The 15,183-nt window shown below is 42.4% G+C and overlaps 1 protein-coding gene across 7 annotated transcripts in view; it reads right to left on the bottom strand.

Moving 5' to 3' along the window:
• SEMA3A (semaphorin 3A) overlaps positions 1–15,183 on the bottom strand; it is a 332,084-nt gene that overhangs the window by 20,916 nt on the left and 295,985 nt on the right. For all 7 annotated transcript variants that reach the window (XM_053257035.1, XM_053257036.1, XM_053257037.1 and 4 more), the window contains 2 exons: positions 8,864–8,955; positions 1,698–1,739 (listed from right to left, as the gene is read on the bottom strand). In XM_053257035.1, the coding sequence (XP_053113010.1) occupies positions 1,698–1,739; positions 8,864–8,955 (134 nt within the window). The remainder of the gene's footprint in view (positions 1–1,697; positions 1,740–8,863; positions 8,956–15,183) is intronic.

The raw sequence follows: 15,183 nt of genomic DNA on the forward strand, positions 1-15,183 counted from the left end.
TTATTCCTTTTAAATTTTTTTTAAATTTTTCTTATTTCGTCTTTTTTTTTTTTTGAAGTGCAAAACTTCTTGACTTAGGGCTGAGGTTTACAAACTCCAGTCATGTGGCAATTTTTTGACAATTGATAGCACAATGATTTCCAGTGCATTCATCTGAATGAGAAGCTTTTGATGCAGCTGCCATGTATCTAACCAGGCTGTTTTTGCAACCTGCAAACCCTGATTGACTTAACTCTTCCATCAAGTGGTTAGCTTTGCCTGGGCAGTGACGCCCCTCATATTGCATATGCATTAGTCCATAGCCACTGCTTTTGAAGAAGAGGCAGGGAGGTTTTTGTAGATTTGCTGCTAACTCACCCACTGTCATGACTCAGTCCTCTAGCAGTGATTTGGACTCAGCAAGAGGAGAGCTAGATGGGTCAAAAGGTCCAAAAACACAGGTGACAAAGGCATTGGATCGAAACACTGAACCTGAACCTTTGTCTAGCAACCAAAGGTGCCCTAAACAGAGGCCCCCAAGCTGGAAACCCTCAGACTAGAGACACACAGGTCCAGATACTTAGGGGGAGCCAATATCCATATCACTGGGGGCCTCATGTTTATTTTTTATTTTTTAAAATTTATTTTTACATTTTATATTCTGCTCTTCCTCCAAGGAGCCCAGTACTACATACTTAGGTTTCTCCTCACAACAACCCTGTGAAGTAGGTTAGGCTGAGAGAGAAGTGACTGGCCCAGAATCTCCCAGCTAGTATCATGGCTAAATAGGGATTTGAACTCGAGTCTCCCCGGTCCTAGTTCAGCACTCTAGTCACAACCAAAGACAGCAAACCCAGTAAAAGAGAGGTGAAAAAGTTCTAGATTCTGTGAAATGAGAGGGCTGCTCCCATTAAGTTTCTAGTACCCCAGCAAATGGGCAGGGGGGATAGTTGGTGATGGGGGTATAGTGAGGCCCAGGAAGTATATAGGTTTTCAGTTACCCCATGTCAGTACATGTTGTCTTCTCTCTGATACCTGTCCAGGGCGCTTTCCAGATTAGTCTCTCAACAGTGGCAAAATGCTTCCATTCAGGCAAATCACATTCAAAACATAAATAGTAAAGCACCCAGCAGGGGGAGCAGTCTCGCAAAAACGAACCCCCCAAAACAGCAACCTTTTAAAGCCAGACATATGTTTTGTCAATAAATCACAGCAATCAATTCCGAAACAAGGCATCGGAAATGTGAACAGCACCCTGCTGTCAGTGTAGTGGCTGTGGTGTCACGACACAGGAAGTGTGGAAGCACACTTCAGAGATATGCTGTGACCCCATTGCAGGGTCTAATCTGGAAAGCACCCAGGTTTCTGCAGATCTTTCATCTGATGTCTGTTGAATCCTGCTCTGGCTTTGAATCTTGATATGGACCAAAGTATTGGAATTCTGCTCCATTCCTCTCGCTCCCACTCCCACTCCAGATCATGCCTGATCTATATACTGTGACTATCCCTGTAGGCTCAGTCTCATCCAGACTAGATATCCACTGCAAACATTTAGGGAGCTAAACCTTTCAATGACTCTTTGCAAGATGACATCTCTAGATTTAGCAATAAGAATGTTTGTTTCTGGGAATCCACAATCATGTTCGGTTTCCACTTCATTGCTAGCAATATGGAGTCCAATAAATATTTAGAAGTCTTAAGACTGTGTGTGCAAGTACCTGCTTTGTGGAAATCTTCATTGCTGAAATAGCTGTTGGTTCCTGGAAAAGAGAGTTATAGTTAAAATCAAAGAAGCTTAAAATAGCTGCTTTCCGTAAGAGGATGAGAACTGGGTGTCTTGCAGTTGATTGTTCGTACTGATTTTCACACTGGGACATTATTGTTGCTATGGATGCATTCAAATGCAATTGTGTCTGTGCAACTATGTGTGTTAAAGCCCAACACAGGAATTAATCAAGCATTTCTTTTTACAAAAGTTCAGTACAGATGTAACAATAGCTGCCTACAAATTGTGTTTTTAAATCAGAGAGCCAGCTTCAGGAATGCACACCCCAATCCATTCTTCAGTGTGTATTCTCCCTCCTTTTGCTTGTTGGCCTTAATCATGGCTTAGTGGTACCTCTGTACTGACTGTCACCAAGGTTAATGCCTAACCATACTCTCTCTTTCAATTGCTGTGTGACTCCCTATCCAATTCTACATTATTGGCTGCTGCTGCTGGAGTCTGGGAAATGCAGTTTGTGATGATGTCACAACATGGCATGGAGGAGAGGGGGAGAATTTTGCGGAGAGCTTCTATTTTTGATGGAAACTCCATGTTGACATGAACATGGCTCCACCAAAAATGTTAAAAGTCTTTTTCTTTCTTTATAGTTTCCTAATACTTCTTCAGTCTATATCCAGGTATAGTCACATTGTTTACATCAAGTGTTCACATTTCAGACCTACTTATCCTGTGGAGAATTGGATATGGCTCAGTGGATGCTAAGCATTCAGACTCTCCATTGCAAATGGGTTATTACACTTGGTATTGGAAGGCATCAATTATGGGCTACATTGAAATGTTTGCTCAGCTGTTCAGGGAGACATTGCACAAATCAGGTTAAAAAGGCATTTGTTATCAATGTCATACATCTGGAATGCCTTCAGTTTGGCTGGAATTCTAAATGAAAAGCATTGTGTTTGGCGTATTGCAACTCGGGCTGTGAAAAATCATTCTTTGGTGACAAAAAATTAAATCCATCTACCCCAAGGATTTGTGAAAACTCAAAATTGATAGACTGAAATTTCAGATCAGACTTATCTATGGGACTCAATTCATTGGGACAAAAAAGCTACTTTAAATTCCATCCGCATTGAAAATAAGGTCAAAGGTATTTTATGGTAGCTAATAAGAAGTTCTTGGTCATGCTGAAAGGGCTGCTGTGCATTTCAACAGAATGGCTAGGGAACAGAGGCATCACCATACCTCTTTTTCTGGATTGCCTCTCCTCATTTATCTCCCACTATGCTGCTTTTTAGCCAACCTGCCTCTACAGCATGCTGATCAAGAGTGTATGTACTTTCCTAGGCCATACAGTGCTTTGGTCAGGTGCAGGCTTGTCTCCTCCACATGGGTAAAGGGGTATGCAGTTTCCTCTCACTGCTTGTTCTCAGCTTGCCCACCTCTGCTTGAACTGCAAAGGGAGGCAGTGAAGGAGAAAGCCCATTATTAATGAGCTGTGTGTAATAAGATAAACATGCACACACAAACCTAATATTCCTTCACATAAATATTTTTCTGAATGGCTAAAATGTTTCAGCTGTTTTCAGTTTTTCAAGGATACATGCAAACTGACATTTCTGCACAAAATCATGTTGAGTACAAAAGGAAATGTTCCTGTGATGTACATCTAGTGAACACATGTATGGTCTGTCTTTTCAGTTCACTTCAGCAATGGATAAGAGCATTTATGAGGACACAGCTCAGCTATGTGCTGATCAGCCACACTAAACCTGTCTGCTCCATGATCATGCCTGTTCCCCTTAGCAGGCTTCATCACTCACAGGGTCAAACCTGGAGAGATGTTAAAGGCTAGCTGAGGTTTACTTTAAAATGAAACTAGCAGCCATGTAGGGGCACACTTTGGACTGGGACCACAATGTGAAGTTAAAGGGTGTTTAACTCTTTCCCTCTGCATTGTTTTCCCACTAAACATCACCCTCCTAAACCGGCTATAGGTGATCAAGGGTGCTACTGGAACAAATTGCACCTTCAGAAGCCCATAGCAACTTCGGGAAAGGTATGGTGAGAAAATGGCACAGAAGTAAATCATTAAACATCCCTACCCCCATGCCATGGTCCTGATCTGAATCAGGCCTGCCTCAGTCTATTTTCATTTCCATCATGGATGCATTTAATTTATTGTCTAATCTGGCCCAGATTCTTCAAATAACCTTTTTCAATGTGGCAGATAATCCTAGAGTTTCATGTATATCTGTGCACGCTTACTCTCTGTTCTAGAGGTGGGCCTGGACCGGCAACTCACTTTCTAACATTGCTTCTGATTGGCTCTCAGAAGATCTTTCCAAGATCTAGTCTTCTCATATTGCTACGAGTGTGTGTGTGTGTGTGTGGGTGTGTGTGTGCACGCATGTGTGTGCTCAATGGTATAGCATCTGCTTTGCGTGCAGAAGTTCCTAGGTTCAATCCCTGAAACTTCCAGGTAGAAGTCCCTTGTCTGAAACCCTGGAAAGCCACTACCAGTCAATGTAGACAGCAGGGGTGTGCAATTCGGTATTTTCGGTGTTTTGGTTCAGACCCGAACCAAAACACCCCTGTTCTGTTCTGTGCCCGAATTTTGCTCACCTGAATCACCCCCGATTCGGTTAGGATTCAGATTTACCCAGATCCAAATCCAAATCGATTCGGGTAGGAAAATGGGTTCTGGGGCCAAAAGAGTGGGGTGGGGTGGTAGTTCCCAATGGGTGGAGGCTACCTCCCAAGTTTCAGAGGGATTGGGCAAAGGGCTGATTTTTGGTGATTTTTTAAAGTTTTAGTGTCTTTGGGGCAGATCGGGGGCAGAAAGTGGGATCTGGGCCAGAAGAGTGGGGTGGGGTGGTAGTGCCTAATGGGTGGAGGCTACCACCCCAATTGCAGTGTGATTGGGCAGAGGGCTGATTTTTGGTGAATTTCTGAAGTTTACACGTTTTTAAGGTTTTCCCCCATTAGGTAGAATTGGGGGTGTATCGCTTCACATCGGGGGGAAAGGGGTGGCCTAGAGCGGTGTGGGGTTGGTGGCAGTGCCGGGTAGGGGCAAGGAAGCTACCTGAATTTTTTCAAAGGATTTGGGCAGAGGGGTGATTTTTGGTTAATTGTTGAAGTTCATGTATTTAAGGTTTAGATTCTATGATAGCAAATTACAGTGGATTCATGGTGTGTCATTGAAAATCTCATTTGCTATCATAGAATCCACATTCAGAATACCTCAGAAACAACAGAACCCTGTACGCCATGGGTTAGAAACCCATGGGGGTGGTTGGCACCCTATGTGCACTACACCACCACTCACTCTGGGCCACCCCAGCACCCCCCAAGTGCACTTATGGGGCTGCTGAAAGCTCCATTCTATTATAACTTATGAGGAAAAACCTTAAAGACGCGTAAACTTCAACAATTAAACAAAAATCAGCCCTCTGCCCAAATCATTGAAATCAATGGAGGCAAAAAGGCGGGAAATTCAAAGAGACGTCAAACTGAAAACGGAGGGGGAAGAAGAAGACAATTCTGGCACTTTTCCAGGGCACAAAAAGGAGATCCGAAACACCCGAAAAATTTGGACCCGAAACAGGGGTGATTCGTTTCAGGTCCGAAAATTATCGGGTCTCATCATGGGTGATTCGGTTCGGCTCCGAATCACCCGAAATTGGTCGTTTCATGCACAGATCATTCTGTGCCCGAAACGTTTTGCACATCCCTAGTAGACAGTACTGAACTAGGTAGCCCATTGGTTTGGTTCAACTGAAGACAGCTTCTGGTGTCTCTGTACAGAGGAACATGTTTGCATAAAGGTCCTCATGAATAATGTACAATTTCCCGTCAGTATTTTGCTCATGTTACTGTGCTTGCATCCTCAGTCAAGTCTCCTTGGACCTCTGGGTCCAAATGTTCCTTTCTTCCCTCCATGCTTTGGACATGCCCATGAGCTTTCCCAGACAACAAGCTTTACCATGAGTTTACTGCATGTTTGAATTTCCCCAAAAAACCTGACACAAAGAGTGGATTTTTTTACCCTGGACATAAATCAGGCTAGACTCTAACAAGCAATGAAAAATCTGAATCATGTGTGAAGTGTTCCACAAACAGACTTTGGCGCAAATCTGGCCAATGTGCGAATGCACACCCTCCATTGTTCCATCTAAGAGGGATTCCTAGATGTTGTTGACTACAACTCCCATAATCCCCAGCAAAAGACCATTGCAGCTGGCTATGTTGCAAGTTGTAGTGAACAACATCTGGAAATCCCTGTTAGAGGGTACACTGACACCCTCCATTCTGGTGGAGAAGCAAGCTAAATTCCACATCTGGGAATGCTCCAGCTCAGTGTAGGGGGCTGGTACTCTTGAATTCAACAGTTGTAAACACCATTTTCATGGCCCCTTCTCAGATCCAGAATATGTGAATTAAAATACTAAATGGCATTCTCTCACCACTGATTGTGTACAACCTATCCTACACTTTTGGAATTTAAGGAAAAGAATTCTAGCAGGGGGAAAAAACCCTTATATCTACCCCCCAAAATGGGCACTTAACACTTATTTAATATATAAAGCTCATGGCTCATTCAAGTATCTTTATATTTCGCTAAGGCCTTCCCCATGGCTAATCCTGTGTGTGGCAGCTCTTGTGAGAGTTCATGAACAGAAGCACCTGATTGGGCAGTGGGGATTCCATATGTACATAGGGAGGAGAAGCCTATGATGGTGAAGGTCAGTTGGAATGAAACTGTTAGTGGGCAGGGGTCTGCAAAGAGGAGGGTTGTGAGGGAGGAAAGAGCCCCTTCAGGAGAAGAAGGCTGCCACTATGTGAATTAGATGAGGAAACAAGATGAACAAGATCTGTTAAGTCAGGAAGGTAGAGAGGGGGGTGGGAAGAAAGAAAGGGAAGAAAGACAGAGGGGAAGAGCAAGTGGAGGAGAGAGAAAGAGTGAAAAAGAGAGAGAAAGAAGGAAAGGTGAGGGATGGTCCTGGGCCTGTCAGTAGCCTGAGAGGAATGAGCGGCCATGGTGGTGGCAGTGAGGAAGAGCCCGGTCAGCCGCTGCTGCTCCTGCAGGGAAGAGCAGGAGCAGGTTGAGGGTAGGGTGGTCTCTGGGGTTAGAGGGCTGTGTCTTGGCCAATTGGAACCAGCAATGCCACAGCTGTGACCAAGAGGGGTGAGGAGGATGGAAGCAATGGGATGGAGGAGGAGGATCAGGAGTACAGCTCAGGTGAGGGTGGAGATCTCTCTGAGGTTAGGGGGCTGAGACAGGGGTGTGTGTGTGAGAGGAGCAATCAAGTACTAGAGCACAGATGCTCTGCTCAGGTTAAGCTAGTTTTGGCTAAATAGAGTGGCTAACTGAGCATACACAGCTTATTCAATAGCTTGGTCTCTTGATTATTATGTGCCACAAGTAGTGTGTTTGCTACAAGTAAAAGACAAAACAACCAAAGGCTAAAAGCTACTTATGCAATTTAATCTCAGAGCTTGCAGTTTATTTCTTGTTTAGAACCAAGAGCTCAAAATCATTGCAAAATTAAACACAGCTTGGCAGTTAGATATGCAGGTCTCTGGGTCAGTGCTTCATTCACATACAAGCTTTGCTTTCCCTCTAAAGAACAGCCAATTGAATGTAAACACTTCTAGAAATGTTCCCCAAATCATGTTGTGTGCCTTCTCATAGGGCACAGAGAACTTGTAAGGGCAAGGCAAGATGGATTGCTGTTTGCAAATCTCTATATCAGAATTCAGCCATCACCTGGTTAAAATCCACTTAGAATCATTGTATGAATTTTAGTTGATTAATTGATTAAATGTGTAGATTAATAAACTCTGAAGAAAAGATCATGCTTTCTTTGTTTTTAAACTATGCTTACATATAATATATCTCTGCAAACACCATTCTAAAAGAGACATTTCTTCATGTATGAGAGAGAAGGGGTAATGAAGGTTGAAAAAGAAATCTACCAGCTGTGTTTTTTTGTCATGACATGCATTAAAAATAATTCATTTGTTTTAAAAAAAATTCTACTCCCCTTAAAAGGGGGGGGGCCTTAAAAACTATACTTTAAAAAAATCTAAAAAGGTCTGATAGCTTTTTAATTCCCCCCAAAGGGTTTTAATCAATTAATCTAACCAGTTAATCAGCTAAATGGTGCAGCCCTACCTCAAAATGATTTTGTTTTTATCCTCTCATTTAGCATATGTCCATAGATAGAGCAGAATAAAAAGCCATTAAAATAAAAATATGTCTTGGAAATCAGTTTCCAAAACCATGCCAAAATGATCAACTGGTAGTCAACAATATACTTTATAAAACTAATTCTTAATTGTCATGAACCCTGTAGCCTACTAAGATCATCTGGAGAGGTCCGGTTACGGTTCTCACCAGCTCGTTTGGTGGCAACTCGGGACCAGGTCTTCTCTGTGGCTGCCCCAGGGCTTTGGAATACACTCCCTGTTGAAATAAGAGCATTCCTTTCTCTGTTTGTTTTCAGGAAGACTCTCAAGACATACCTGTTCAGTCTTTTAACTGAAGATTTTAAAATTTAATGTGTTTTTATCTGTGATCTTGTTTTATTAGTTTTGTGAATTTTAACTGTTTTATACTGTTTTAATATTGGTTGTGTTTTTATTTGTACACTGCCTAGATGTGTTTATATCAGGAGGTATAGAAATATGATGAATGTAGAAAGCCTTACAATGAGATAATGGAGTTTTTACCATGCCCTTGTCACTACTACTACTACTACTACTACTACTATTATTATGATGACATAGTTCCATTTGTAGAATTGAGTATTATTCTTAATATTGTGATTATTGATTATTAATCTTTTATGTGGAAAAGATAGGTGTAGAGACAAAGTACAGATGGTTTTAACTGTAAATTGCAAACAGTCACATCTACTGATTTTAATATTTCAGTGGAAAAAATGTGTCAGCAATATTATTTTTTTGTTATTGGCTCACAAATGGTAATGAAAGTGCCAAAATTTAGTCTGACTAGTGCTGGTCCCTAATTGACAAGCTAATTAGAGGGGTTCCCTTGATTAGAGGAATTCCACAACAAATTTAATCCGCAGCTCTCCAGGGATAATGGTGGTGCAGCAATGAAGCAACAACCGATAAACCTTTAGTCACACTCACCTGAAATACTGTCATTTCTTCCAGTAAAACTTCCTCCAAATCATGCCAAGTCTCTTTAGGAATAGAAACTACCTTCAAAACTGTCCCAATATCTGAGAGAAAGTGAGAGAGATTTTCTAGGTTTAAATAAGAGTAGTCCAATTTCAGATCAGCAGAAGTTTTTTGTTTCCATATTAGAATTATCATATTTCTAAAATAGGATTAGGCAGCTATGTGTTCTTTAGACTTGATTCCATAGTATATACATTTACCTTCCAAATGATCTAGCAAGTTCTTAAGAGTTTTAAAAGAGGGATTATACTGAAATATTTTAAATCAAAACAACAACCACCACCAAAAAATCTGGATCCTGAATCCATTTTAGCTGTCAGCAAGTGAACAGGGCAGTGTAATGTTACCAACGAAATGTCAGCTGCCACAAATGCATAGTTAAAGTCAGGAATGCACTGAATTAGCCAGGCTACTCTTTACAATTCGTTTTAAAGTCTAAGGTTTTTCATGGTTGTTTTAAAATACAAGGGCAGATGTTTGTTTGAGACTGTGTGGACACACAGGCAGCTGGAGGGATGTTTTCACTGATTAAGTTGTCAGATCTTTCCAAAACTATTGATGATCTTAATAATGTTGAGCCAGAGCACTCAAGTATCTCTATTTCCATGCCACAAAGTCATATTTCCAAGGAGAAAGTGGTTTTCAACCACTCAACGTTCTTGGGAACACTGTGATTCTTTGAAAGCTATGAAGGGTTCTTTGAAGACTGGCAACAGCAAACAAGCTTTCTTGGGAGACACTTTGTCCATCACTACTGATCTTGTACTTCAGTGCACAGCAACAGGGTCCTGGGCATTCTCTCAGGTTGCACAAGACAATGGCAAGACTCAATAGGCCTGGTCAATTCCACACATGATCTAAATGTCTGCCTCAAATCTACACAAGAATCCTCTGCAATGACAGAATAGCTAGTCTTATGGTAGCAAAATTGAATTGTCCCATTTGTTAAGCAAGATCTGCCCTAGTTTGCATTTGAATGGCAGACTACATGTGAGCACTGTAAGATATTCTCCTCAGGCGAGCGGCAGCCCTGGGAAAAGCATCAGAAGGTTCCAAGTTCCTTCCCTGGCATCTCCAAGATAGGGCTGAGAGAGACTCTTGCCTGCAACCTTGGAGAAGCCGGTGCCAGTCTGTGTAGAGAATACTGAGCTAGATGGACCAATGGCCTGACTCTGTATAAGGCAGCATCCTATATTCCTATGGCCGAGGGTCACACAAGAGACATAGTTCCTCAGCAGGCATGGAAAGGGTTCTTTTCAAGTAGCTTGCTGGAAAGCCATTGAGTAACAGCTAGTATGAACATAATTGCAGAATGAAGAAAACTTCCACATTGGAGCAGACACACAAACTTAACAGAGCTGTTTTTCCTCACACTGTGCTCCCCAGAACCCCCAGTTGCTTTTTAAATTCTCACAAGCACTCTAAAAAACAGTTTAGAGACCTAGCATGGTAGACTGCTCTTTAAAGGGGAAATGCTGCTAGTGTGCACATGCTTTCTTCCATGGATTTCACCTTTTAAAGCTCTGGTAATATTTGAATGGTAGTGGGATGTCAAGGAAGAGCTGAGCTGCATTTTTGTGAGCGTTGACTTTTGTTTGATGAAGTATCTTTCACTGAATGGCCAATTACACAATAATAGAAAGTGTTTCTGCACAGCTCTGTCAATCAAGCCTTTGGGGACTTTGGCACACTTCTTTTCAGTGTCAAGGCTGGATGGGAAATAGTAAGGATGTGTACGAAATGGATTTTGCATTCTGTTTCAAGCTTGAAACTAAATGCAGATGGCCAAAACGTTTCTTCGAAACAGCAGCCGACCCGGCTGGATCAAACTCAGTTGAACAAATAAAATATTTTGAGTGTTTTTGCTATAAGGAACAAAGGGGAAACCACAAACACCCCATTTCCCCACATGTGTCGTTCTTAGGGACACCAAAGTAGGTTGGGCTTAAAACAATTTTTAACCTTTCCCCCATAGGATCCTATGGGGGTTTGGGGGGAAAGTTAAAAAAAATGGTTTAAAATGCCCTCTTGCCCGTTTCTTTTGTGAGTTGAGTGGTAGGTAGCACCCATCATGTTATACCACTCAACCCTCTTTGATGTCCCTAGGAACTCTCCATGGGGAACAACTGGGTGTTTCGAGTTTCCCCACTGTTTCCTATGGCCAGAACAAGCTGCACTCACAAGTTTTGCATTGAAATTTGCAATGCATTTTGCAACCTTGCCTTGAAAAACACTGCAGAAGCACACACTAAAAGGGAATATGTCCCTCAGGGGCTTAGCAAAGTTGGAGTGGGCCCAGAGAGAAGATTTTAAAATGCGCCCCCCCCTCACTGAAGCTCAGCTCATGAAGTAAAGAAATCTTAAATGAGGCTGAATAGTGGTAACAAAAAGCATAGTAAAATCCATCCATCCATCCATCCATCCATCCTATGTGCCACAATAGAACATCATCCTAAATTATTTTTTTAAAGGTTTTGTAGATTGTGGATGATGCAAGTCATTTAATGGTACTAGAGAAAGACATGCTGTTCTGGTAGCTCCAGGTCTTAACACTCACATCAATTTCGGAGGATGAATACAACTGAAGGAAGCCTGGGTGGGTGCACGGCTGGGGGAGTCAGTCATGTGACTTGCCTCTGGGGGGGCCCCCCAAGGCAGTGGGCCTCCAGAGAACTGTCTCCCCTTGCCCTATTATAGTTACACAACCTGATGTCCCTTCCAACACAGAACAGTTCAAACACAGTCCAAAAATGGCCACAAAAGAATCACTGATCCAGAATCCACTGCCAGCCATAGTGCCTGTGCTGCATTAACATCATTGGCACAAGTTCCTTTCTCACACACAATTTTGACTACTTACGTGACTTCCTAGCATTGCACAAGCTGCCATAGCAGCACCCTTAGCAGCACGCATAGTCATAAGCTTGACTAGAGCAGCTGCCAAAATTGAGCCACATTTTGACTGAGTACAGCTTGCAATGCAGATTGCAGAGCAGACCAGAGCAGTGAGTGAAACACAAGTTAGTCTCAAGACATGGAGCTCATCACAGCAATCACCAAGAATACCACCAAGGTGACAATCACAAAGGCGACAAAGTGGCAAATGCGGTTCAGTGTTGCCAAGTGTAAAGTGATGCACATTGGGATGAATAACCACAACTTCAAGTATATATGCTGATGGGATCTGAGCTGTCGGTGACTGACCAGGAGAGGCATCTTGGGGTCATGGTGGACAGCTCGTTGAAAGTGTTGACACAATGTGCGGCAGCTGTGAAAAAGGCCAATTCCATGCTAGGAATCATTAGGAAGGGGATTGAAAATAAAATGGCTAATATTATAATAAGGAAGGGGATTGAAAATAAAACGGCTAATATTATAATGCATAGTTTTGTATAAACACTTGGAGTACTGCGTACAATTACAGTGTACTGAGTACTATACACTTGGAGTACTGCGTACAATTGTGGTCACCACATCTAAAAAAGGATATTGCAGAACTGGAAAAGGTGCAGAAGAGGGCAACCAAGATGATCAGGGGCCTAGAGCACCTTTCTTATGAGGCAAGAATACAACACCTGGGGCTTTTTAGTTTAGAAAAAAGATGACTGTGGGGAGACATGATAGCGGTCTATACAATCATGCATGGTGTGGAGAAAGTGGATAGGGATAAATTCTTCCTCCTCTCCCAAAACACTAGAACCAAGGGTCATCCCATGAAATTGATTGCCAGGAAATCTAGGACCAACAAAAGGAAGTACTTTTTCACACAATACATAATCCACTTGTGGAATTCTCTGCCACAAGATGTGGTGACAGCCAACAACCTGGATGGCTTTAAGAAGGGTTTGGCTAACTTCATGGAGGAGGGGTCTATCAACGGCTACTAGTCGGAGGGCTGTGAGCCACTTCCAGCATCAAAGGCAGGATGCCTCTAAGTACCAGTTGCAGGGGAGTAACAGCAGGAGAGAGGGCATGCCCTCAACTCCTGCCTGTGGCTTCCAGCGGCATCTGGTGGGCCACTGTGTGAAACAGGATGCTGGACTAGATGGCCTGACCCAGCAGGCTGTTCTTATGTTATATATATTCACACACCTGCCACTGTCCATTTCTTGCCACAACACTATCCCAAACAAAACAAATCACAACTCAGGGAAGGCAGGCACCCAATTTCTGCCTTTGTCAATCTGAGATCCAGCAAAACCAGATAGTTATAGCAGCAATAGTATGCTAGACTCATATTAGACTCAGTGCTAAGAAAATCACAAAACCAAACCTTTCTTCCTCCTCTCCTGATGCATTATCTTCTTTAAGAGAGGTACACAATAAGGGTTCTCTCTGCCTCCCAGTCCCTTTGAATACATTTTGAAACTTCCTCCTTTTGTGTTCCCCCTTCCCCCCTCCAACCAATGGGGACACAGTTGCCCATGACAACACTTGATTTGTATGATAAGCCAATAAGAAGCAAGGAAGCCAATCGGAAGCCAGTGCCAGAAAACCAATCAGCAAGGAAAAAGCAGGCCTTCAAAATGGCACTTGAAATGTTGAAATATTTCAATTGGAATGGAATTGTTCTGCTCTGAGCTTGAAAAAAGGCCCTTTGTTCAGAGGATGTTCTGTTTTGAGCTCGAAACACTCAAAACAGCCTGTTTCGAGTTGAAATGTTTTGATGTAGAAATGTTCTGCACATCCCCGGCAAATAGCTGAAATGAGGGGCATTCCAAAGAACATTTCAAAAATAGAGATAATTCAAATAATATAGATAACCCATATAGTTTTAAAGTTTTAAGACTATAAGTGAAAACTGAGCTGAAAAACAGTTTTGGCTCTTGGTAAAAATTAAGTGCCTTTGTAATATGAGCATGTTCTCTGGATTTCCTTTCCTCCAAGGAAGGGTACCTTTGGATTCAAGTCATTGAAGCTCTTCTCACAATCAGTGAGAGGAGCTGCTGTTGGGCTTGTGGGGAGAGCAGGCTTAGCATGCTTAGCCTGCTCTCCCCACAGACGAGCAGCCACTTGTAGCTGGGCATCTGGATCGGCCGCCCACACGGCTGCTGGCTCTGTCATGGAGTCGGTGGGGGATGCAGGGATTGGGGGCCACGCAGCCCCCAGAAGTTCCAGGATGCCCTGCACAAGCATGTCTTCTCGTGTGTCACTGTGCGCTATGGCAACACATGAGCAAACAAGGTTAATGGAGCACTCGCTCCGTTAACCTCATTTAAGGGGAGGGGGAATTAGGTGGAATAGCCTTGGGAGCACCAGGCTCGCAAGCCCGGTGGTTCCCACGATCCCTGGAAAGTGGGCCAAGCTTCAATGTGCCTTCAATGACAGAGTTTATTCAATCACTGAAATATCTGTTCTATACTTCTTCCAAAAGCACCTTCATTGAACACAAACTCTGTGTTTGTATGGTTCAGTTTTAGATATATTCTAATTTTTCATCAACAGCAAGAACCCTGAGCATTTCTAGTTTGCTCAAAATTTCTGGGGAATATTACAGATAATTATAGGTTCCTATATATCGTCAAACATTTCATGGGGTTTCTGGAAACTCACTTGTATTCCTTAACCAACTGAATGACCTCCAGTTATGCAGATGTTAAAGGTATAGGAGCCCTGCCAGGGGGGGGGGGGCGGGACGGGGGAACCAAACCCATTTTGGTTGGATTGGATAGGATTGCCAATTTTCTTTTGGTGGGCTTTAGTCCTATATTTGCAGCTGATTCACAGACATTAGCCAGTGATAATATTGATCTCTAGTGTGAAAAAAGGCAAACCATCAAGAACTACTGAAGTTGTGATGTGCTAACTTTTTAAAAGTAAGAAATCTTTTTTAAAACAAAGTAATCTAGCTTTAGGTGGAAAAACACTTCAGCAGTCTAAGCTATTAGAAAAAATGAAGGGCATCATGATAACAGCTTTGGCTCCAATTTGGAAAATGATGGTTTCAAGAAAATCTATCCAATTGGTAAATATCAAAGATAGGAAGATGTCAATCTTCTACAAACAAAGGAGGAATGTCTGAGATCTGGATTGGCTATGTTCAAATTCTCTTGAATTGTGCATTAAAGGACAGCAGAGAGTTAATAAAACCAAATAAAATGTCTGATGGAATATCAGTCTAGCATGTAGACACAGAATATCCACAAATTAATTCTTTAAAATAAATAGTTCCATTTTTAAAAGGAACTTGCCACAATTAGTGGTTTGCAGCCCTACAAAGCCTATGAGGTAAAATGTACAAAATACTACAGTGAATGATCAGGCTTCAG

This window comes from Hemicordylus capensis, chromosome 5, assembly GCF_027244095.1.
Source record: "Hemicordylus capensis ecotype Gifberg chromosome 5, rHemCap1.1.pri, whole genome shotgun sequence".
Taxonomy (NCBI): Eukaryota; Metazoa; Chordata; class Lepidosauria; order Squamata; family Cordylidae; genus Hemicordylus; species Hemicordylus capensis.